This window comes from Temnothorax nylanderi, unplaced genomic scaffold (assembly GCF_030848795.1).
Source record: "Temnothorax nylanderi isolate EJ_2023f unplaced genomic scaffold, tnyl_v1.0 TNYL_tig0114_pilon, whole genome shotgun sequence".
NCBI lineage: Eukaryota > Metazoa > Arthropoda > Insecta > Hymenoptera > Formicidae > Temnothorax > Temnothorax nylanderi.
In genome coordinates this window covers 189,445-213,475 of record NW_027249176.1, presented here as the reverse complement: position 1 = coordinate 213,475, position 24,031 = coordinate 189,445, and the positions used below count along the sequence as shown (strand labels likewise).

General features: G+C 33.3%; 2 protein-coding genes across 2 annotated transcripts; both read left to right on the top strand.

Annotated features, from left to right (window-relative positions):
• Positions 1-8,280: 8,280 nt before the first annotated feature.
• On the top strand, positions 8,281-14,512 carry Smc1 (structural maintenance of chromosomes 1). Its single transcript, XM_071712715.1, has 20 exons — positions 8,281-8,520; positions 8,767-8,887; positions 9,004-9,103; positions 9,178-9,356; positions 9,430-9,568; positions 9,707-10,171; positions 10,291-10,719; positions 10,795-11,006; positions 11,092-11,260; positions 11,342-11,464; positions 11,529-11,660; positions 11,744-11,809; positions 11,897-12,054; positions 12,136-12,233; positions 12,358-12,662; positions 12,752-13,027; positions 13,112-13,291; positions 13,580-13,758; positions 13,847-14,024; positions 14,099-14,512. Exons 1-20 carry the CDS (start codon positions 8,409-8,411, stop codon positions 14,165-14,167), a joined length of 3,690 nt encoding a protein of 1,229 aa, XP_071568816.1. The 5' UTR covers positions 8,281-8,408; the 3' UTR covers positions 14,168-14,512.
• Positions 14,513-14,839: 327 nt separating this feature from the next.
• On the top strand, positions 14,840-21,352 carry LOC139776191 (structural maintenance of chromosomes protein 1A-like). Its single transcript, XM_071712717.1, is given in 20 exon segments — positions 14,840-15,318; positions 15,718-15,835; positions 15,917-16,019; positions 16,117-16,295; positions 16,378-16,516; positions 16,615-17,061; positions 17,196-17,612; positions 17,704-17,915; positions 17,982-18,153; positions 18,289-18,411; positions 18,485-18,619; positions 18,733-18,798; positions 18,932-19,089; positions 19,168-19,265; positions 19,350-19,654; positions 19,806-20,057; positions 20,147-20,407; positions 20,409-20,605; positions 20,727-20,904; positions 20,972-21,352. Coding segments are annotated over 20 exon segments (3,810 nt in total). The 5' UTR covers positions 14,840-15,206; the 3' UTR covers positions 21,110-21,352.
• Positions 21,353-24,031: the final 2,679 nt, after the last annotated feature.

The window sequence follows — 24,031 nt, the reverse complement described above, 5'->3', positions numbered from 1 at the left end:
TATCTGCAAGTTATAACGAAATTAATCTTTCGAAAGAGATAAACGATACGCTAGCGATAAAAATTGCCATCGCAAGTTGTAGTTGTCTGTATCAGGGAACTTCATCGCTCGCCGTTAGTTGCCGTACGTTACATTGCAGCATTACAAAGACTCCCTAATGAAACTTAGAATTAGTGACGCGATTGACTGTACCTGTACCGCAGGAGGGTGATCCCGAGAGTTAAACTCCACGATTCGAGAAGGGGGAGGGGGCGGGGGGTGAGACGGGGGTGGTCGATGCTCTCTCGGTCAAATACAGGGGAAAAAGACAGGGCGAGCGAGTGAATGAATGGCTTCCAATCTGTTCCATCCCTTTGTTGGAGCGGCTCGTGCCGCGTGTGCAAATCTACCCCTGTTTCGCCCCCTCTGCCCCGCTTTCCCCATGATCCCCTGGTCACCCCTGCAGATCCTACCATCGCGCGCACACGCCTCACACCTGAGCACAATGGACCGCCGATTTCATTCTCCCCTGGTCTTACCTTCTCGTGTTTAAATACTGACATGCCCGCGAGTCTGTAACGTCCGCACGTATTTCGCCGTCTCCGTGATTTTCCCTCTGTTTTCGTCTCCGCGAGAACGTCACATGTATCTCGTTGGATGTTGGAATACTGAAGTCGTCAAGTGGAAACTGAACCTGAATACTGTGGCGATAAAATTGCACTTTCAGAAAAGATTTCTAGATACAATACTATTAGGATCGAAATAGGGCCAATCATATTTAGTATTGAAAGAAGAATATTTTAATCTTAAATAGAGGAATTTTTAAATTAGACTTCTAGAAAGAAGAATATTTTAATCTTAAATAGAGGAATTCTTAAATCTAGAATAAAATAATCTTGATGCTATCCCTCTAATTTACTCAGAATTATTCTAGATTTAAGAATTTCTCTATTTAAGATTAAAATATATTCTTCTTTCAATACTAAATATGATTGGCCCTATTTCGATCCTAATAGTATTGTATCTAGAAATCTTTTCTGTGGGTGTGTAAAGAGTTAGTTTGATTAACGCCAGCACAATTTTAATCTATGTTCTATTGATTCCTAGCATTTTTATATAGTTGAAAATAGTATACAGCTTTTAAAATAAAATAATTAAAGTTTGTGATTTAATATCGTTTAAATGTTCATTAGTATTAAATAGATATAAGAGGTATAAATATATCATACTTAGAATATCTATTAAATAAACTTGTCATGAAATAAATGTATTTTGTTTCAAGATATTTCGATTTTTTAATTCTCTTTTCCTATCTTATTTCAAAAATTTATATGATAAGAGAGAATCGAAGAAAATATGCTGTTAGAAAAATAATTCTTTCAAATCATATTAAATTATATATTGCTGTACTTTTCGCACAAATAAATATTGTATTTTGTATATTATATTTTATTATAAAAAATCATTTTCATATAGGTTTATAAAAAATATTACAATTCCTTTTTTAAATAATAATAATAATAATAATAATAATAATAATATAATTACGCTGTCTGCGTTATTATAAGGAAACTTGATATAGGAGAGTCGATCAAATGAGGAAAATAAAGCAGAGTGACTTATCGCTATCAACGTGTGCAGAAGCGAGCAAAGGTGAGGGCACTCACGTAAGCTGTAAATAAAGATTATACTGCGCACATTCATATGCATAGAACATATATCGACTCTGCAGTATTAATTTCTTCTTCTATGAAAAAATTTCTATCTACAATTCTGCGAATTGTTTGATAACCATATGGATTGAGCGGTATAAATGATTGAAAGTAATAGTAGTAGAAGGTCAATAAAAATAAAGCTTTGGCATGTATAAGATTCCAAGTGTAATTAAAGATTTCTCAATGCAGCAGCGATTTAAGCTACTTTTCTAAAACTTAAGAAAATAGTTTTGAAGTTTAACTTTCTCAACTTTAAGGGGATTAATTCTCTCAACTTCTCAAAGTAGGTTAAATTATAAATTGTTGCACTGAACTATCTTAATTATTCTTCATCGCGTAGAATTTTCAAGCGTTTGCTTTTAGTTTCTTATTGATCTGTATATTATAATATTTTTTGTATCATACTTCGTTATGTTTTACATATTCCTCTACTATAATGCTTTATTATTATATTCTCTATATGATTTATATACGCTATTATTATATTTTTTTATTTTAAAAAATTACTAAAATTAGGTATACTTTTTAACAATTATATTTTAGATATTTTTATAAATTTTTCTCTTTCCTTAAAATAAGGAAGATGCTTTATGCCACTTTTTCCAGATATAATACCAGTGTCTTCGCGTATCTCGACGAATATTTCGCAGGGTCGACAATTTCCACTCGAATTATCACAGCGGCTTTTCACCCGTACGTCCACCATAATCGTAAACTTATCGTCAATCTCAATTTCGGTCAATCTCATGATTCATAAATTTCGATACATGTGGGTCCACGTGTACCTGATCAAAGGCTATTTAGCTCGGTGTCTGCGTATACCTTAACAGATCGTAGGTGCGCACGAATGACGATCGTTAACGAACATGCGGGCACCGCGGTGGGAATTCCACTCAATTTAAGTGTAATTGTTTAATTGAGGATCCTCGCTCCGAGGCGCTCACCGCATGAATTGGTCGTTTACGGTTCCGTTCTCTGGTCGCATATTTTCGAGAGTCTCACCACACAGCACAGAAACTTCAATCAAAATTTTATTTTGTGCCATACGCCATTTTTCATCTACCTTTTTTATTTTTTAATAATAACAATTAGCAAATGAGAACAAAGAACATTTAATAATAATTAATTATTTTCCTGGCATTTCAGAATAATATATATGGATGTATGCTATTTTCATTAAAAATTTTAAATTATATATATAGATAAAAGATGCATATACCAGACAAGTCTAAGTACGCATCTTTTACTAAGGTACAATAATATTATTGGCAGAATGCTGATAAAAATATAGTTTATTAATAAAATGTGATGGCAGATTAACGGCAGAAATCCAGCAGATTTTTACATATTTACTACATAATTTGATGTAGATTGACAGCAGAAATAAAGCTGAATCTGCATTCGATAGATTCTGCTCAGTTTCCGCTGTCAATTGCTAACAATTTCTCATTGAATTAATTCTCCAATTTGCTGCCATACTGTGGAAGGCTTACTGGAATAAAAAATAAATAAAAGTAAAAACAATATATATATATTGGTATCCAAATAATCTTATTTTAATTTTTATTAAAAAGAGTTAATTCTATATTTTAATGTTTGTCAAATATGTATATTTCCATAAATGCATAGCACTATATCAAGACACTAGAGAAGAAAATGCATAAACATAAAAATACACTTTTATCATCTATGGATTGATAAACTGTTATTCGCAATTAATAAATCCATATCGGTATCTCTGCGAAGTATAAAGTTACAAAATGTATACGTATCACTAATGAGCGCTCTGGCATGCATCGTTTGGTGTTACAATTGCTGCAGTTTTATAAAATGGCTCGCAGATATCATCTGGATCTGAATGTAAGAATCGCGAGAGGCGAGATACGCGAGGAAGTAATCGCGATAAGATGATGGGGAGACAGCACAAGCCGTCGCCGTCGGTCGAGTCCGTCCGCGATCGCGTGGAAACGATATAATACATATCTCACGACGACGGTCGACGGAGAGATCGTTGCCACGATCGCTACTGGAAGGATATAGCGACGGGGGTGAAAATCGTGCCACGTGGCCCGCGGGTACTCCAGGAAGAACAAGGGGAGAACTCGGACTAGTATTGCTGGCCCCGGCCATGGCGAACGTGAGTTACCTTTACTGCATTTGCTATTCTCCATTGTGCACGGCTGCGATACGGGACCGTACGGGAACAGGGGAAGCTGCGCGCGCGAGAGAGAGAGAGATCGTGTGAGTCATACCGAGGCGAGCGAAGCTCCGCTCGCATTGGCGTAGAACGTCTTCCCTAAGGGCGTCTTGTCTTCCGAGGCATATCACGGTACCTATAATTGTGCTCGTCTTCTCACCATCAAATCGAATTTTGGTCGAAGTCTTCCTTAACATATTTCTTTAGCAGAGGCGTGTTGTTGCCACCTTGTAACAATCGAAGTTATTTAGCTATAGCTACAACTGTAATAACTGCAAATTACAACTGTAATTATGTTCGACTGCCGCTTAGTAATTGTAACTTCCGTCTCTGCTTAGTCTACGCTAAATGTAGCCGTTATCTCGCTTTTCGCACGCTTTTAGCATGTTCAGGATGCAAAAGTTAGTGATCTATAATGTCGTTTCTTATATTAATGTCTTGAAAATGGTTTTAATAAAAGAAAAATGTATTTCTCACTTAGCGGTAACAATAGCTATTTAAGAACGGGAAACTCCAATATTTAAAAATTATGCACGGCATTGCTCCTGCATGATTAGCGCGCGTATCGCGTAAAAATTGATGTCTCATGTAGTAGCGTGTTTTCACAAAGATAATGTCTGATTGATCATCGAGACAGAAAAGGCGCGCTGTTTGCTTTGGCTCACCGGATACGCAGTTGTTGATAAACGCGAGATGCAATAATTCAAGTGACGAATGCATAATGAAAACGGTATATAGGAGAAAAAAAATATTTAAAGAGACATTTTGTTTTAAAAATAAAATGGAATACGATTCAAATTAATATAATCTCTTTCTTATCTCAAAGATCTGAATATGTGATCTAAAAAATGATATAAGAACTCTAGCTGTCGAATAAAAAAATCCTTAGATTTTAACGGAAAATGCAACAATTCTCTTTTAATGTTTCCATCGTACTTTTGGTCTTTTATTAAAAATCCTCTCTTCTCTTTCTGTAATATTTTTAATGCAAATATTTCTCGACTATATGAAGCAAAGTTTCTGCAAAAAGAGGAGTAACAGCGAAATATCGAAGTAAATTTGAGCAAAATTATTCTAACAAGAATATGAGAAAACTGAATGACTATAAAATGAATATTCGGTGAAGTAGTTCAGGAGGTCAATCGATCAGCCCTAGATTATTCCAAAATTGCAGAGAATCTTTCTAATTAGACAAAATTACAGTAACGGAGGTCGTCGACACGAGCAATCGTGGATAAGAAAAGCGTCTGCCGCGACACGTGGGATACCTACGTCACTGCGCTCGGTCAATGCATCAATCCGGCCTGCATCTGTATGTATTTACGCTTGGCAGAGAGAAGGGAAGAAGAGGGGAGGGGAAAGGAATGGACAAGGGGGAAACCCCTATGTGACATCATCCCCCACACGAGCGAGCGCCCGCTTCGTTTCGCTGGCTGACTTCTGTCGCCTAACTCCAAAACACCCCTGGACCCTCTGCCACCTCCCTTTACCTTTAATCTTTATCAATCCATCCGCAGCCGAGTCGCCGAATCGAACACACGAGCATGAACGAGACGGGACGCACGGGACGCGTACGCCACCGCGCATTATTCACGGCCGATAGCGCCTTCACCCCCTCGGATTCGTCTACCTCTTTCACCGAGTTTCACCCTCTCACCGTCCTCCATCCTGTTTCACTCGCGTGCCCTTCGTAGCCCCGTACCCTAAAGTCCGTCCTTCGACGAATGGAGCCGAATCACTGATTGAGACACAGATCACGAGTCTCACATTTGACGTAAACGTCTTTCGATGTAATACGTCTGTACTTGCTTGAATATTAACAGCTTAATGATATTGATATTAATATTAGCAATTTTAATAACAATGGCCTGTATTTTTCACCTTAATAAACATTTCTTATCGCCGTTCGTGATAATAACGTTGTATTAATTTCACTATATATATTATATGTAGCGATCATTTTTATACATGTATGTTTCTAGTTAAAGATTTTATAAATTGATTCGGATTGAATCGGAAGCACTGTAAAAAAAATAAATATATAGATATTTGGATTCGCCATAACTACTCGTAATTTAATATTGTGCTTGATTTGCATAATTTTATATCAGTTGTTATATATTGTTATATAAACAATATTCTTTTTAATTTAAATAGGTATGAAATGTATATAGTAGGATGAAAGTGGACGTTAATGTTACGTTTTAATTTCTAATTGATATAATTCTCTTATTTCTTTGACCATTATTTTCTTTTTATTTCTTTTTTCTCATAAAGTCACGTTGCACACAAAGAGTAGGTAGAATATATCTCCTATCTCACCCAAATGGACCCACATCGAGGGCGAGCAAAAACGAAAGATCACGATTGCGAAATTATTCAGACAAAATTTTAAAAATGTATTAAAGTATATATTTAATTCTTTTTAATATGTAACAGCAAATAAAATTTGTACGCCAAAAACGGATAAATAAATAAATATATATATATATATATATAGTATGTACTTTTATTTATTAAAATCCATCTGACGCAAAACATGAACTTTATAAAATTTATACGAGATTTTAGTTTTTTTTATTTTGAGAAGCTGGTTTGAGATAAAAAATAAAAAGTCCATTAATAATCGGACAATCAGTATATTTATAGCAGTATATTAATTATTAAATGACATTATCATCTCTTTACATTTTTTAATACATTTTTTTTCAAATAGTGTATGTATAGCGCGATAATTATTTTATAAAAGCGTTTCTATCGGTGGCGCCATCTTCCTCAATAATTTCGTTCATCGTTGCGTCAAGACCTTATCGTTATGCATTGGACTTGAAAGAAATCCTTGCTTTCTATTCCTCTTAATCAAATCTCATGCTGTCTGAATTTCAATACGTAATGATACAAATTTTGGGAGTAACTTCGACCAAACTCTGATTAAATTAATCGATGATTAACTTGTCATATGTAATATTTTATTGTAAGTAGAATATTTTATATCAATGTCTTGTTGCTTAACATATGAAAAGAATTATTAGATTATGGACATAAAAAATTGTGTAGTGAGAAATACTGCTTTAAACTATGCTGATTGAATAAATCGCCGATTAAATTAATTAATATTTTATAAAAATGGCCTTAAAACCACACAAACTATTATAAGAACTTCTACTATATCGAAAATGTGTGTGTGTATCACACAAAATACGTGATTATTCGTATTAATTTAGTAATTTGCACGTGAAAAAATCAGAGAACATATTCCATGCTTTAGGGCCAATTTCACCATCACGGTTAGCTTAACCGACGGTTAAAGTTAGCAGGATTGACCAATAGAAATGAATCCACCCTGCTTTCTATTGGTCAATCCTGCTAACTTTAACCGTCGGTTAAGCTAACCGTGGTTGGTGAAATTGGCCCTTAATTTGGTATAATATGGGTACGTTCCTAAAGGTACTAACAGAATTGAAAATTTATTTTAAAAATGTAGTTTTGCGGCAATATATGATATTATTGGGTCGTAAATATGCACTTTTATTTATGAAGTATCTATATAATAATTTGTATTAATAAAGTATGAATTTAAAAGATAATGTAAATTCGTTAAAAGATAATTATTTAACCTTCGGAGAACACACCTATTTTTTCATTCACGGAGAACACTCTGGGTCAATCTGACCCTACACACACTTTGATCGTCCACCATTTTAAATTGACGAGTGCGATCAGCTTAAAAAAATTTCCAGATGTACTTGAAACATTGTTAAATCAATTGATATAAATAAAAAGTGCCTTTGGAATTATTTACATATTTAAAAAAATTAAAAAAAAATTATTTTTTTGAAAAAAACGTAATTTACGAAAAAAATTGTATTTTTTTAATTTTTGATATTTCTGCCAATTTTCAAAATGCTTTCAAGATATTTATGATAAAACTCGAGGTAAGAGTCAAATTGACCCTGTGTGTTCTCTGAGGGTTAAACATGTCGGTAATTGAAAAAATTTTACATATCGATAGTCGATAATATCGATATTCTTCAATTATCTCCGGAACTTCTCATTGATTTTATATAACATATCACCAATAAAACTTTTAATAAAATCAAATATGGCGTGCTTAAGAATGCGCTCAGCGTCTCATTGGTTGATACATTTATAGCCAGTGCATGTGTTTTATCAATTTTGTCTTTAAACCTTTGTCAAAGCTTTAAACAAATAATATATATATATATATTTTTTTTGAGATTGTTTATCTCATCTACTTCTCTATTTTATGTCAATTTATGTACACATATATAGATTTTAGATGACGACATACACGCAATCATCTGCAGATGGCACTGCGATCGCAAGTTCCCGCGTTTCTAACGGAAAACGGAACTCTCAACTCCTCCTTCTCGTTTTTACTCCTGGTTGAAGAGAACGGTAGTTCAACGGTGATGCCTGATGCTTGCGTTGGGAATTTTGTGGCGCCAATTACGCTACTTTCGGATTTCACACGTTTTATTTGATCATCTTCAAGAATGCCGGCGTTCTTGAAGCATATCGAAGTCGAGAATTTCAAGTCTTACAAAGGGAAGCTTATTATCGGCCCACTGAAGTCCTTTACAGCAGTGGTTGGCCCCAATGGATCCGGTAGGTTATCGTTCTGTGTGTCAACAATAGATGCGTTCGGCAAATGCAACGCTTGAGCGATGGCTGTTTGTCGGAGATAGCTGTACACTTCTAGATTTATCGAGTTAGATCCTAGTTTTCCAAAAATCGCTCGCTCAATCGTTGTTCGTTGAACGCAAGGTACGCGGCGCAAACGTATGACGTTTTGTGCTGACAGACGTGATAAGGAAACTATGTGACTGTGACTCTCCTTGTTGCATGCCACAGGAAAGTCTAATTTCATGGACGCTATCAGTTTCGTCATGGGCGAGAAGACTAGCAGTCTGCGAGTCAAGAGATTCAGCGAGCTCATTCACGGCGCGTCCATTGGAATGCCAGTAGCACGAAGGTAATTTGACATGTGCACAACGATGCTGATTTACAGATTCCTGGAGTTGTGCGTTACAATTTGTATGTTTCATCTCTTGAATTATGTAAAAACCATAAGCTTTCTGTTGAATATAGCGCTTCGGTAACAGCTGTATTCGAGTTGGAAGACGGAACTGAGAAAAGCTTTATGCGTTCAGTACAAGGTTCTTCTTCAGAACACAGAATCAATAACAATGTGAGTTTAATAGCTGGATCTTTATTCAGTTGCACGTACGTAATTCAAGATCCTCAAAATGTTTTTCGCCACAGGTTGTCACCAGCCAAGTGTATCTTAATGAGTTGGAGCACCTTGGTATTAATGTTAAAGCAAAGAACTTTTTGGTATTCCAAGGTGCGGTCGAATCTATAGCCATGAAAAATCCAAAGGAACGCACTGCTCTATTTGAGGAGATCAGCAACTCTGGTTCATTAAAAACAGAATATGAAAGGTAAGTTCTCAAATGCCATTGCACATAGCTATGCTTGGTAATGTGCTTGTAAATAATAAAAGTAATATTGTAGATTAAAAACAGAAATGTTGAAAGCTGAAGAGGAAACCCAGTTTTCGTATCAGAAAAAGAAAGGGATTGCTGCTGAAAGAAAAGAAGCAAAGTTAGAAAAAGAAGAGGCTGAAAAATATCAACGTCTCAAGGAAGAATACGTGCGTATTCTTTAAGTTTTCTGTAATATTTAATATTATACGTATTGAGCAAGAAATTAGAATTATATATATATATCTTTTCTTTTACCTATGTATTTACGTAACTGTTAATCACAAAAATTTATCTTTTGTTTTTAGATGGAAAAGCAAGTAGAATTACATCTGTTTCGATTATATCACAATGAAAGGAGTACTACTTTGCTTGAGAAAGCTCAAGAGAAGAAGCAGACCGAAATTGTAAAAGTCGAGAAGAGGAAGGAGAAGGCTGAAGAATTGTTGAAAGAGAAGAAAAAAGAAGCCGCTAAACTGGGCAGAGATCTTGCTAAGATAGAGCAAGATATCAGAGAAGTGGAAGTAGAAATCACGAAAAAGAGACCAACGTTTATTAAAGCTAAAGAACGTGTCGCACATATGCAGAAGAAGGTGGAATCTGCACGCAAATCTTTAGCTCAGGCGCGTATCGCGGACGAAGCTCATAAAAAGGATATACACGAACTGCAGGAGGAATTGCGACAGGTGGAGGAAGCTAAAGCTGCTTACGAAGCGAGTATAGCAGGGCAATCCCAATTACAAGGGAGAGATGTGCAATTGGAAGATGAACAGGTACATATAAATTACGTAATATTCGCAAAATCTCAAGGCACGCCATTATTTAATTTACAGCTATTTTGAATAAAACGCAAATTGCATTGTAATGGTCTAATTAACTGAAATAATTTAAGGTACAGGAATATAATCGTCTAAAAGAGGAAGCTGGCAAGCAATCCGCGAGGTACCTTCAGCTTCTCGATTCTATTAATCGTGAACAAAAGTCAGATCAAGATAGGCTCGACAATGAAGGTAGGAAGAAGACCGAGATAGAGAATAAGCATAAACAGAAAGGTCATATGCGAGACGAGGCGCTCAAGCGAGTGGAAAAGTTGGAGGAGCATATAAAAACATCGGAGGCTGCATTGGAGGATCAGAAAAAGCTCAGAGCTGACTTGCAGTCCGATGTAGGCACGTCGAAGGATAAGATTCAGAATTTGCAACGAGAGTTGGAGAGCATCTCCGAACAGCTCGGTGATGCTAAAGTTGATAAGCACGAAGTATCTAGGAACAAGAAAAAGACAGAAATTGTGGAGAATTTTAAGCGTCTGTTTCCTGGAGTGGTGCGTTATCTCTTCTTCCTATTTTCTTTAAAATAAAAAAAAAACGAAATGACTCAAGTGTTTCTTTTTCTTCAGTATGATCGGATGTACAACATGTGCGAACCAATTCACAAGCGATATAATGTTGCGATTACGAAAGTACTTGGTAAGTACATGGAGGCTATTGTAGTGGATACCGAGAAAACGGCCAGACAGTGTATCCAATATTTGAAGGAGCAGTATCTCGAGCCAGAAACATTTCTTCCGCTTGATTACATACAAGCTAAACCACTTAAAGAACGTCTTCGGTAAATAAATTAATCGTTACATGATTCTATTTTAACATTACTATATCTTTTTGTTATTTTATAATGATTATATACTGTTTTGCAGCAACATACAAGAACCTAAGAACGTGAAGTTGTTGTACGATGTGTTGCATTTTTCCCCAAAGGACATTGATAGAGCAGTTCTCTTTGCAACTAATAATGCTCTTGTATGCGAAACACCGGAGGATGCTAATAAAGTAGCGTACGAGATGGACAAGAAAACTAGATATGATGTAAGTGTATACATATTATCTTTATCTTTGCTTAAACAAAGTAATAATCTAAACTATGATATATATGCAAAATATTTACAGTGCGTCGCATTAGACGGTACATTTTACCAGAAAGCTGGTATAATATCTGGAGGCAGTTTGGATCTTGCAAAGAAAGCGAAGAGATGGGATGAAAAACAGATGTCTCAATTAAAGGCGCAAAAGGTAATGCATTTTTTATTTCTATATATTATAGGGATAAAAATGTATTTTATTTTTTTATTTACAGGAAAAATTAACGGAAGAACTGAGAGAATCTTTGAAAAAATCGCGCAAGGAATCCGAATTGAACACGGTTGAATCTCAAATACGTGGTTTAGAGACTCGCTTAAAATACAACAAAAGCGACTTGTCTGCAACAGTGAGTATTATGCATTGCATTGTTTATGCTTTATGCGATTATATAATTATTTAAAAACCATGTGGATACAATTTTTATTATAGCAAAAACAAATCGCGGATCTTGAAGTGGAGTTAGAGGGTCTGCAAAACGAGTTAAATATGTTTGGTGTAAGTTTTAAGAAGTAGATTTTGTATATTTGCATACATATATTTATTCATATTTGAACGAAATGTTTCAATACTTTTTATGTATAGCCTGCAATAGCTGCTATTGAGAAGACTATGGCTGAAAGAGATCAAGAAATACAAAACATCAAAGAAAAAATGAACAATGTTGAGGACGACGTATTTGCCAGTTTTTGTGAACAGATAGGAGTTTCTAATATCCGTCAATATGAAGAAAGAGAATTAAGGTACGAAGAAATTATGTTAGATAATAGCATTGTATTATCTTAGATTTAGATGCTAAAGTGTCGAATGTACTATTATTCCAGATCGCAACAAGAAAGAGCAAAGAAAAGAATGGAGTTTGACAATCAATGCAATCGTATTTATAATCAATTGGATTTTGAGAAGCAACGTGATACAGAAAGTATGTTATGAAAATATATAAACTTTTGCATAAAATCTCACATTATATGAAGAAGTGTTTTTATTTTATACTCTGTATGTACTATGTTATCAGTTTTTGCATTTTGATATTACTTATACCATAGGCAATGTTTTGCGATGGGAACGAGCGGTGCAAGATGCAGAGGATAAACTTGAATCCGCGAAGCAAACCGAATCTAATCAAAAAGCAGAGATCGACCACTTTGAACAACAAATGGAACAATTGAAATCGTCTCGCAATGTTAAAAAGATGGAGGTTGATCAGAAAGAAGACGAAATTGGTAAAGCTAGGCGTGAAGTGGGAGCTATCGCAAAGGACATTCAGGCAGCTCAGAAGCAGTTTAACATAATTGAATCAAAAATCGAACAGAAGAAGGCCGAACGACATGCTATTTTGATGCAATGCAAGGTTTGTTGAGTCGTCAAAATGAGATTGCATCATTCGAGTATATATTATGCGTATTATTTTAAATTACTAATGTATTTAATAATATGTAGATGGAAGATATTGCAATACCTATGTTGCACGGAAATATGGAAGATATAGCAGGTGAGACGAGTGCGGCAAATGGAAGTGAAACTAATAATGATTCATCAGTAAGTACGCAACAGCAGTATGAACGCGAAAAGAGGATTACCATAGACTATGCGCTTTTGTCTGAAAATCTGAAAGATGTGGACGAAGAAGATATCAAAAAGACAACCGACAAGTTAACGAAAACAATCAACGATTTGCAAAATACAATACAACGCATACAAGCTCCAAATATGAAGGTTTGCAACAAATTGTATATTAGAAATGATATGTCGGTAAACGTAAAAAGTTATGAAAATATAAAAATATTTTCTCTCTCTTAGGCAATTCAAAAATTATATTTGGCGAAAGAGAAATTACAAGAGACTAATGAAGAGTTCGAGCAGTCTCGTAAGAAAGCGAAGAAAGCGAAGACACAATTCGAGAAGGTGAAAAAAGAACGACACGACAGATTCATGGCATGTTTTGAACATGTGGCGAACGAGATTGATCCTATTTATAAGGTTTGTGAAATAATGAGTTTGTAAAAATATTTATACAATAATTTGTCTACAAATAAATATATAAATATAAAAGACCAAAACCTATGGTCGAAACGTCTTGATGATTAATCCGACCAAAACCAATGGTCGAATTGTCACGACACTGCCAAATGTTGTCGATTAAAAAATAGAGTCTTTCTTGTCAATCACTTATTGGCGAAACAAATATATACTTTTCAAATAAATATATAATTTATATTAATCATATTTATCATCATATATTTATCATATATATTGTGGCTATTTCAGAGTCTGGCAAAGAATCAATCCGCTCAGGCATTCCTTGGACCAGAAAATCCTGAAGAACCCTACTTGGACGGCATTAATTATAACTGCGTGGCTCCTGGCAAACGATTTCAGCCAATGTCTAATTTGTCTGGTGGAGAAAAAACCGTCGCTGCACTAGCTCTATTATTCGCAATTCACAGGTTAATATTTTTTACGCAAAATCAAGTTGATGATATAATTCGAATACGACGGATGGTTAATTAACATTTATTGTTCGTCTATGTTCAGTTTCCAACCTGCGCCATTTTTCGTTCTGGATGAGATCGACGCGGCCCTCGATAATACTAACATAGGAAAGGTGGCCAGCTACATCCGCGACAAAACGAGCTCGCTGCAGACGATTGTTATATCATTGAAAGAGGAATTTTACTCGCACGCAGATGCGCTCATCGGAATATGCCCGGATGTAAGTAGATTGCAAATCATTTCACATGTGACTCGTCATTAGAGTCGACTATACTTGTTATATATGAATTACAGGTAGGCGAGTGTTTGGAGAGCAAAGTGTTAACACTCGACCTGACTACATGTCCTACACATGTTTCGTAGACGTTTATTATGTAAAAGAAATAACTATTTTCTTTTCTTACATATATATTTATATATATATATATTCGCTGTGGATGATTTTTAATTTTGTCTTCAAAGAAGAATATATAAATATTACAAAATATTAACGTATTATTATTATTATTTCTAAATTTATTCACATTTTTCATATTACTTTGAAATCACTGCACGACTATCATACTTTTTGATAAATTAGGTCATATATATATCTATAGTATAAGTTAGAATAAGCCTGATAGCAATTGCGAGTGTGAGACATGAGTTATGTTGTGAGTAATGTAAATAGCTTTCAAAACTTGACTTTAATAAAAACTTGCGAACAAACTGCTAGAACAAACAATTGATTTTATTGCGTTAATCAGACGTGTGTATCCGAGAGCAGCAATTTATTACACATATTTTAACAATAATGATAAAGCAGTAACTTAATATGCAACATCGCGCTTGTGCGTATTTTAATTTGTTATACAACATACATTCTATTTTGCAAATCTGTTTCACATTTAAGCAATGATGCGATAATCACATTTTTATTCTGGTTGGTTGAAATAAAAACAAATACATATATTTCAATAAAAGTGAGATCGCACAACATGAACGCCATCGTTCATGTTGTGCGATCTCACTTTTATTAAAATATATGTATTCGTTTTTATTTCGTAAACTCATAACTAACTTATAAAATAGTTTGTTAATTTACCGTTAAACCCGGTTAAATCTTCGCGCCCTACAGTTAAACCTATCTCACGACGCGACACTTCTGCTGCATCCAGGAGCACAACCGCTCAGTGAGCGGCTAAGTAAATAGCAATTAAGTGTGATTGGTTGGATCCAAAGATAAGAACCAATCACATTCTATTGCTACTTAGCAGCTCAATGCACCCTTTGGAATTTGCAAATTGGTAACCCTGCGTTATTTCGAATTCGGAGCATTCCGGAGTTTCGAGAGTTTCGGAGTTTGACCAACGGTCACTTGCTCACTGGTCTATTCGCATTCGATAAACGCTTTGCCTTAACAATGCCAATTTCTTTAGATAGTATCGTGATTTCCAACTTCAAGTCGTTCTTTGGAAGAACAACGATCGGCCCTCTCCGATCATTTACAGCAATAATCGGTCCAAATGGATCCGGTGAGATTCTTATGCTCTTTCCAACGTTCATTTTATTCGATTTAGAACGAAACTATTTTCCCGCATATCAAATAGCTTGTTCTTATTTCTTCATTATTGTATAATAAATAATTATATATTAAATAAATATAGAAAATAATTATTTATTAAGAGATTATTAATAGATTATTTACCTCAACGATATTTATTACTTGATTTGATTTGGTTTAATGAAATAACAAATAAGATTATTGATTAAGGTATTATTGATTAAGGTTGATTTAAATTTTTTAAGAGAAATTTAAATTTTTAATTTTTTTTCTTTTACTCTCTTTTATTTCGTATAAATTTTTCTTTGTTCCTTTTACTATATTACTTTTATATTCTAATTAAGATATGCAAATGTTTTATGTATTTTAGGAAAATCAAATATTATGGACGCCATAAGTTTTGCATTAGGGGAGAAGCCGAGCTCTTTGCGTGTTAAAAACCTCAATGAACTCATTTATGGATATAGTGTTGGAGGCCCAATGAAAAAGTATTAGAAATATATTTTCTTTATTTCTCAATTAATTTCATGTCGTGCTGTTAGATATTTTAAAAGTTTAATATATTACAGTAGTACTTATGTAAACGTGATCTTCAAGATAGACGACGAAACGAAAAAGAGTTTCAAAAGGAAGATATTAGGCGAAGTCAGTCAGTACGACATAGATGACAAGGTGGAATTCTACAGCATTATTTACAATCTTGTCAAATTGTTTTCTTATTTTATTACACTACTTGATACTGATTGATTATCCATCTCTTGCCATACAGATTGTTACGAATGTATTTTATTTAAATGAACTACGAGAAATGGGTTTGGACATAAAGGCAGGGAATTTTTTGATACCTCAGGGTTACATCGAATGTTTCGCAATGAAAACGCCGAAAGATCTAACCGCGATATTCGAACAGACTAGTAATTCAATTACGTACAAAGCAGATTATAATAGGTACAAGTTTTGTTTTGTTCTAACTGATGGTACAAATTTTGCTATAAGATTTGGTAAATTTAGATTTTGATGTTTACGGCAGATTAAAATTAGAACTTTCGAAAGCGGAAGAAGCAGTATATTTTGAACATCAAAGAAAAAAACAGATATTAATTCAAAAGAAATACGCCGCTGCGGAAAAAGCAGAAACAGAAACATATTTACAGTTGAAAAAACAATATGTATGTTACATTTGTTTTCAAACTATAAAAATCTTTAGAAATTACTGTTTATATCTTTCTTCATATAGTTGTGATAAAATAATTATCGAACATTACAGAATAAGAAAAAATCAAAATTTCAATTAATTCGATTGCTCCTCATTAAGAAGGAAGCTGAACTCTTACAAGATGAGGAAAAAGAAGTCAAATCGCTAATAGATAAGTATTTAAGCGATAAGGAAGCTGCGATACATTTACTAAAACGTACACAATCAAAATTTAAGTCATTATTCAGTTCTCTCGAAAATATTGAACAAGGTATTTTGGAAATGGAGAAGATTATTCGCCCGAAGAAGCTGGAATATGTTGTTTTTGAGGATAACGTCTCACATTGGCAGAAAAAACGTGATTGTGCTCGCGTATCTCTAGACAGTGCAAGTAAAGCGCGTGATACTAAAAAGAGAATAATCGAAGAACTAAAAGATGAGCTAAAACAAATAGGCAACAAATTAGCGGAGTTAAAAAAAGCGTCACAGACGAGCACTATAGAACTCAGCAACTCTCAGGTATACCGTTGCAAATCCATAATATTTATACGATATCTGTAGATATTTATATTTTAATAGTTTATGAAAAAAATATTTTCGTTTTCCATTACTTTATAATAAATTTTTGCCTAATATAATGATGCACACATAAGGTTAAACGTTACATGGAATTGACGAACGAAACTGAATACCGGACAACGAATTTAGTAAAGCAAATAAATAGCCTGATGCGCGATCAACAAAAGGATCAGGATAAACTTGATAACGAAAATAGACGCAAGCAAGATTTGGAGTACAAAGTAAAGCAGACAAGATTAACGAAGGAGAATTTCGAAACGCGGCTCAAAAAATTGCAAAGTGTCGAACCTAAAGTAACGTTAATGGAAAAGAGAGCTGAGAAATTAAAGCAGAAAAAAACTGATGCAATGAATAAATCGTTCAGTCTGGAGAACGATATTGCAAAGATTTCAGAGAAGCTTTCCCAGATTGATATCGATAAGAATACTATTTCGCGACAGATTAAAAAAAATGAAACAATCCAACAGTTGAAACAGTCCTACCCTGGCGTGGTATCGTTTCTATTAATTATTATTAAAATTTAGATATATATAATGAAGATTATAAAAGTTCACAAAGAGTTAATACAACTTTATTTTTTAGTATGGTCGCTTATCTGATTTTTGTAAGCCTATTCATCCACGTTATAATGTTGCGGTAACTAAAATTTTCGGTAAAAATATGGATGCCATCGTCGTTGATACCAGACGTACAGCAATGCAATACATTAAATTTTTAAAAGAGGAACAAATAGGCATTGAAACATTTTTACCGCTTGATTCAATAAAAACGACATTGTTAAAAGAACACTTACGGTGAGTAATTAGAGGAAAAAAAAAGTATTTTTGGATAATATAACATATAATGTTATTACTTTACAGTAATATAAAAGAGCCGCAAAATGTTAAATTATTATATGACGTGTTGAAAATTTCATCAACACAAATAAGCAAAGCGGTTTTATTTGTCACTCAGAATACTTTAGTTTGCGAGACTATTGAAGATGCGAGACTAATAGCGCAACCTGATGATAAAAAACAAAAAGAATATGATGTAATTATATGTGTATATATATATATATATATATATGTGTATATATATATATATATATGTATATTTTATTATTATTTTCTTTATCTTTATATATCAATTTTATTTATGAAACTAGTATATATTTATTACGTTTAGTGTGTTTCATTGGATGGATGTTTTTATCGTAAAGATGGTACAATGTCCGGTGGGCAGGCTGATTTAATTATAAAAGCAAAACAATGGGGGGACCTACAAGTATTGGCATTGAAGGAACAAAAGGTTGTAAATTTTTTGCAAGATCAGTGCAGCAATTTAACATATAGTGGTTTACATAATATGTACAATTTTATAGGCACAATTAATGAAAGAATTCAGAGATGATTTGTCCAAAATCTCTCTTATGCAATCTGAACTTAATGAAATTAATGTAACAATGAAAGAACTCAAGCGCCAAAATGAATACATTGAGAAAGATATAAAAGACACTGTACGTAATTAAGAAGCAGGAACAATTTATATTTTAGTTTTATTACATATGATATAGTTTTATTACATATGATCTATCATCAAATAATAATACATAAAATCTACATTTTGTAGGAAGACAAAATCGTTCAGCTAAATGAAGAATTAGACAGGCTTGATAGAGAAATAATTGAATTAAATGTATGTATTTTAATGTATAATTCAAAATGTATTTAATGTATAATGTATAATTCATATACATATATATCTCTTTTAAAACTTTTTATTGATCTGTACAAGAGAAAGATATTTCTATTATTCGTAAAACTTTTAGATGGCAATATCTGAAATTGAAGACAATATTAAAAAACGAGTTGAAAAAACTAAAAGCATGGAGAAACAGGTTAATGCAATTAAAGATAAAATCTTTGTTGATTTTTGTAAAGATATTAATGTGCCGGATATTGACTACTATGAGAAGAATAATTTGCGGTATAAAATTTTTATTTAATTTTTTATATGATTTTTAATCTAGGTGTATAAAAAAATAAGTGTAATATTAATTTTTAGACTGTATCAAGAGCAGAAAAAGAGGCAAATGGAACTTGAACAACAATATGATCGTATCAAGAATCAATTGCACTTTGAAAACGAGAATGATACAGAAAGTAAATTTCCAAATTATATTTTTGTTAATGTATGGTCGCTAGTCAATTAATGTTCTCATATATGTGCGAATTTTGTGTGAAAAGGTAAAATATTAAAATGGAAAAGCGCTGTAGAACAAGCTGATGCAGAACTGAAAAAGGCATATCAGCAAAAACGTAATGCAAAGATTAAAATTGAGCGAGAAGAAACGGAAATGTCGAAGTTAAAAGATTATTACACAAACAAAAAAAAGGTTTTAGAAAATATGGAAAAAAAATTGGCTCAGTACAGCTTGCAAGTTGACGTTATCGGAAATGTATATTTGGGGAGTCAGATGGGGCTCATTGCTGTACAAAAAAAAATAGAAGAGAAAAAAATAGAATGCAACACTATAATTAATGAATGCAAGGTTTGCGAGTTTTCAAAACAATTAAAGGACTCATATATTGTAAAAGATGAGGTTTAAGAGATTTGTTAATACAAATATTAAATATCACTTGAAATTAGGTTTGACTCTCGCTTAACATCAGTTATACTTAATAACATAATTATTATTACAGATAGAAGACTTTATTATTCCAATGTCAGAGACATCACATCGTACGCCAGAAGACAGCTTTTTTACAACTAGCTCAAGTTCAAACGCGGAATCGTCAGATGGTTGTAAAGTGTTAAGAAAAATTGATTTCTCGCGATTTCCTGAAAACATCCGTAATTGTACAAAAGAAAATTTACACGACATGGCTACACAACTTAATGAAAAGCTTACAAAGATTCAAAATGAATTTAAAGATATAAATCCCAATCTTAAGGTATATAACATTTATAATTTTACATGATATACATTATGTATATTTATGTCAGATATGCTAAAAAATCTCATGAATTTGGATAAATACAGGTTGATGAAAAGATAAGTTCGATAGCGCAGCAAATACAAGAGATAAATAAGAACTTCCAAACCTGCCGTAATGAGTGTGATAAAATACAAAAGCGATTTAAGTCAGTGAAGGCAGAAAGATGCAAACAGTTTAAAGATTGCCTGGATTTTGTTGCTGCGGAAATAGATTCTATACTCAAAGTCGGCATTTTTAATTTTACTTTAAGATTTTGTTTATTATATAGTTTATTTTTATGTGTATTTTATAATTTATATCTGACTTGCTTTATTGTCTATGCAGAGTTTAGTTAATGATACGTCGGCTCAAGCAACTATCTTCGCAGATAACTTCGAGGAACCGTACGCGGGCAATATAATTTACAACTGCATAGCGCCATCTAAATACTTTCAGCCATTGCAATATTTGTCTGGTGGAGAGAAATCACTCGCTAGTTTAGCATTACTATTTGCATTTCAACGGTATATCTTTATCCTAAGATTAATACATTTACATGCATTTTGATGCTTTTATAATGCAGATAATAACCGACAGTAAAGAGTTAAGAACATAATTTTAATCTATTTTCCCCCCATTTCACAGTTACAAGAAAATACCGTTTCTCCTTATGGACGAAGGTGATGCGGCATTAGACAAGGCGAATATCAAGAATGTTATTCGCTTTATTCAATCCCAAATAAACACAATGCAAATCATCACGATATCCTTACATAAGGAATTATATTCTAATGCCGATATGCTTCTAGGGGTTACTGTTCAAGTAAGTTGATAATTTATGTTATTTTACAATATCTTTTATGATCCGTACATTTTATTGTTGATTTTAGCGTAACACAAGAAGTCCCCGCAGCAAAGTATTTGCCATTTCGTTAAGTGAATATCGAAAAGCGATATTCAGGAACCGTATTACGAACCGTAATAACGCGAACAATCTTAAATTATTTCAAATACCACTATCAGTATAATTCAGAGTTATTGTTATCAGAGTTATTGTTATGAATAATTTGTGTTAAGAATATTTTTCTATATATATTATTATATATATTATATATCTTCTATATATTATTTGGAGATACATTTTCTTTTAAATTGTTATATTGTTAGATATGAATTAGAGAAACATTTTATAAGTAGACTGAGATTTAACAAGTTTTCATATCTAACAAGTTTCCATATCTAACAAGTTTCTATATCTAAGATACAATATAATTCAGACAAGTCAGTCTTTAATTTACATATTTTCTATGATTTGTGTAATTTTTTTATACATACTTATGTATAAAAAAGTTTTATTAAATACACTATATTAATATATTTAATTTAATTTGTACTAACAATTTGTATTAAATTGTGTTTGTAACTTGTGTTAAAAATAACATTTTAAATTAACGAACATAAAATAACACATTGTAGTATTATAATGTGAAATAAAATATCTTTTATACAAAGTGTTTTGTAAAAAATTATTCTGTTTATTTTAATCTAGATAACACATAATACCATTTGCATAATTTCCCTAACAATAAGATAAGTTCCGCGATGACGTCACGCGCGCGCGTGTATAAAGGTACTACAATATTTAGAGCACTTACCATTATCTCTATGATTGCATTAGTGCTCGTACTCAGATCTGTAGTTTCCATCAGTGTATACATCTGACGTATTCATTTATGTTTTTTTACCGCATTTAATTGTAAAACGACAAATTATATAAATTTTTCTTTGCTCTCTCTCTCTCTCTCTCTCTCTCTCTCTCTCTCTCTCTCTCTCTCTCTCTCTCTCTCTCTCTCTCTCTCTCTCTCTCTCTCTCTCTCTCTCTCTCTCTCTCTCTCTCTCTCTCTCTCTCTCTCTCTCTCTCTCTCTCTCTCTCTCTCTCTCTCTCTCTCTCTCTCTCTCTCTCTCTCTCTCTCTCTCTCTCTCTCTCTCTCTCTCTCTCTCTCTCTCTCTTCTCTCTCTCTCTCTCTCTCTCTCTCTCTCTCTCTCTCTCTCTATATATATATATATATATATATATTTTTTTTTTTATCATAACTTCCATTTTGCTAGAAATGCAGGACGCGTGCTTTGAATTATACATGTATCTACTAATGAAAAAAAATAATAAAAAGAGCGTCTCGGTATATTCTATCAATCCTATCAATATAGAACGCGAATTCACGCGAATATGAAAAAATAAGTAATTTCTTCTAACATATAATGAAGGAAAAAAGGAATACGATTTCTCGTTTCTATAATAATGTAATTTGATATGACCGTAATGAGCAAGAGTCTCAAGAACAGTTCTAATCGAATGTCAATACGAATTCTACGACGAAACTGTGCCGATTGCGTTGCTCCGGTTTTGCTTACATTAAACATAGTAGTAAGTCTGATTTATAGTCGCCAGTAACGAATGGAGGAGCCGAGGAGGTGCAGGTCAACCCAGCCTATTGCGGCTAACGCCTTGTAAAATAAGACGTATGCTCCGGGAATGCGGCCAAAATGATGATTGTCGTTTAATAAACTTATTAAGTGGAAACGGCAGCATCTTGGTATCGGAGCCCGAGTGCTTCTCCTGGTGCTAACTGATAAAAATGAGGCGGAACGCTTATCGTGAACTAGGTCGTCGCAGCTCGCGTTTCAATGGATGCATTCGCGTTCAACACAAAGATGCGTACATGGTGACCGTAACAAAACGAATTACTCGGTGCCAGAAGGCTCCACACAGCTTTATAAGTTCCTACACTCTAAAGGCCTCTGATTAAACGAAATAATTAAAATGAAATCAGAAACGTGTGCTGCAAATTAATGTGTTCAAGTTCTTATAGAAAAGAACTTTTCTCGAAAATAAAAGCATTCTTTTAATTCTTTTAATTTAATTTTAAAGTTTGTTTCGTGCTACTGCGTCCCTTTTAACATTAAACAAAATTCATTGTTCATTTCTACCAATGACGGTTAACTTTAATTTCGGTTTAACTCACTTTTTATCCTTTTCTAGTTCTAAAAGTCAGAAAAAAATTAAAAAGTCAGTTAAACCCCGAGATTAATGTTAATTTGTATTGATGGAAATGGACATCAGTTGTATTCAAATCGCTCTAATATCAGTTATCCAATTAAGATAGCTAATTACCTATTAGGAGCAAATGGAATTAGATTATTAATTTATATGACAGTCGAAAAAAGGAGCAGATAAAAATATGAATAGCGAATAAATTCCGTATCACTTCTAAGATAAATTGCGGATTATCTATGTTACGATTTAGACTTCATGAGACCTCGATACGTCGTTACCCAGAAAATTTATGATTAATTAAAAAATCGGATGTAATGACAACGACGCCATGATGCATGTCGCATGCAACCCTTAAACGTAAGGTGATGACCTCCATTGTGCGGCGTCATATCGCTTCTGACAGTACGCAGAATAATGATTCTACGCTGACAATACTGACATATATGGTCTCTCATATAAACTTCCATGAACTCACCGCGACATTATTTAACGAGGACTTTGAAGACACATTCAAATACATAAGTTTTTTCATTTATTGCTAATATTTACAGATGAGAGTGATGAGGCATATTAATTATTATTTAAAATTATAATCTGAAGTTATAATTTACAGCTAGATATTATATATATTGATTAAGCAAAAAAAAATAGTTATAATAAAAAAAATGCTTCGAATGATCATAGATACCGATCAGTATCTCTTCCGAATTTTTTGCTATTATTACTGTCGAGATTATACATATATTATACATATATACATATGTATATCTACACAGATTGATAATATTAGACAAAACTGCGAAGGATGAAAAAATTAAAAAATATATAAATATATATATAAATTATTTATTTCTGTAAAATGAAATATTCTTTAAAAGCAAAGTTTGATTTGAAA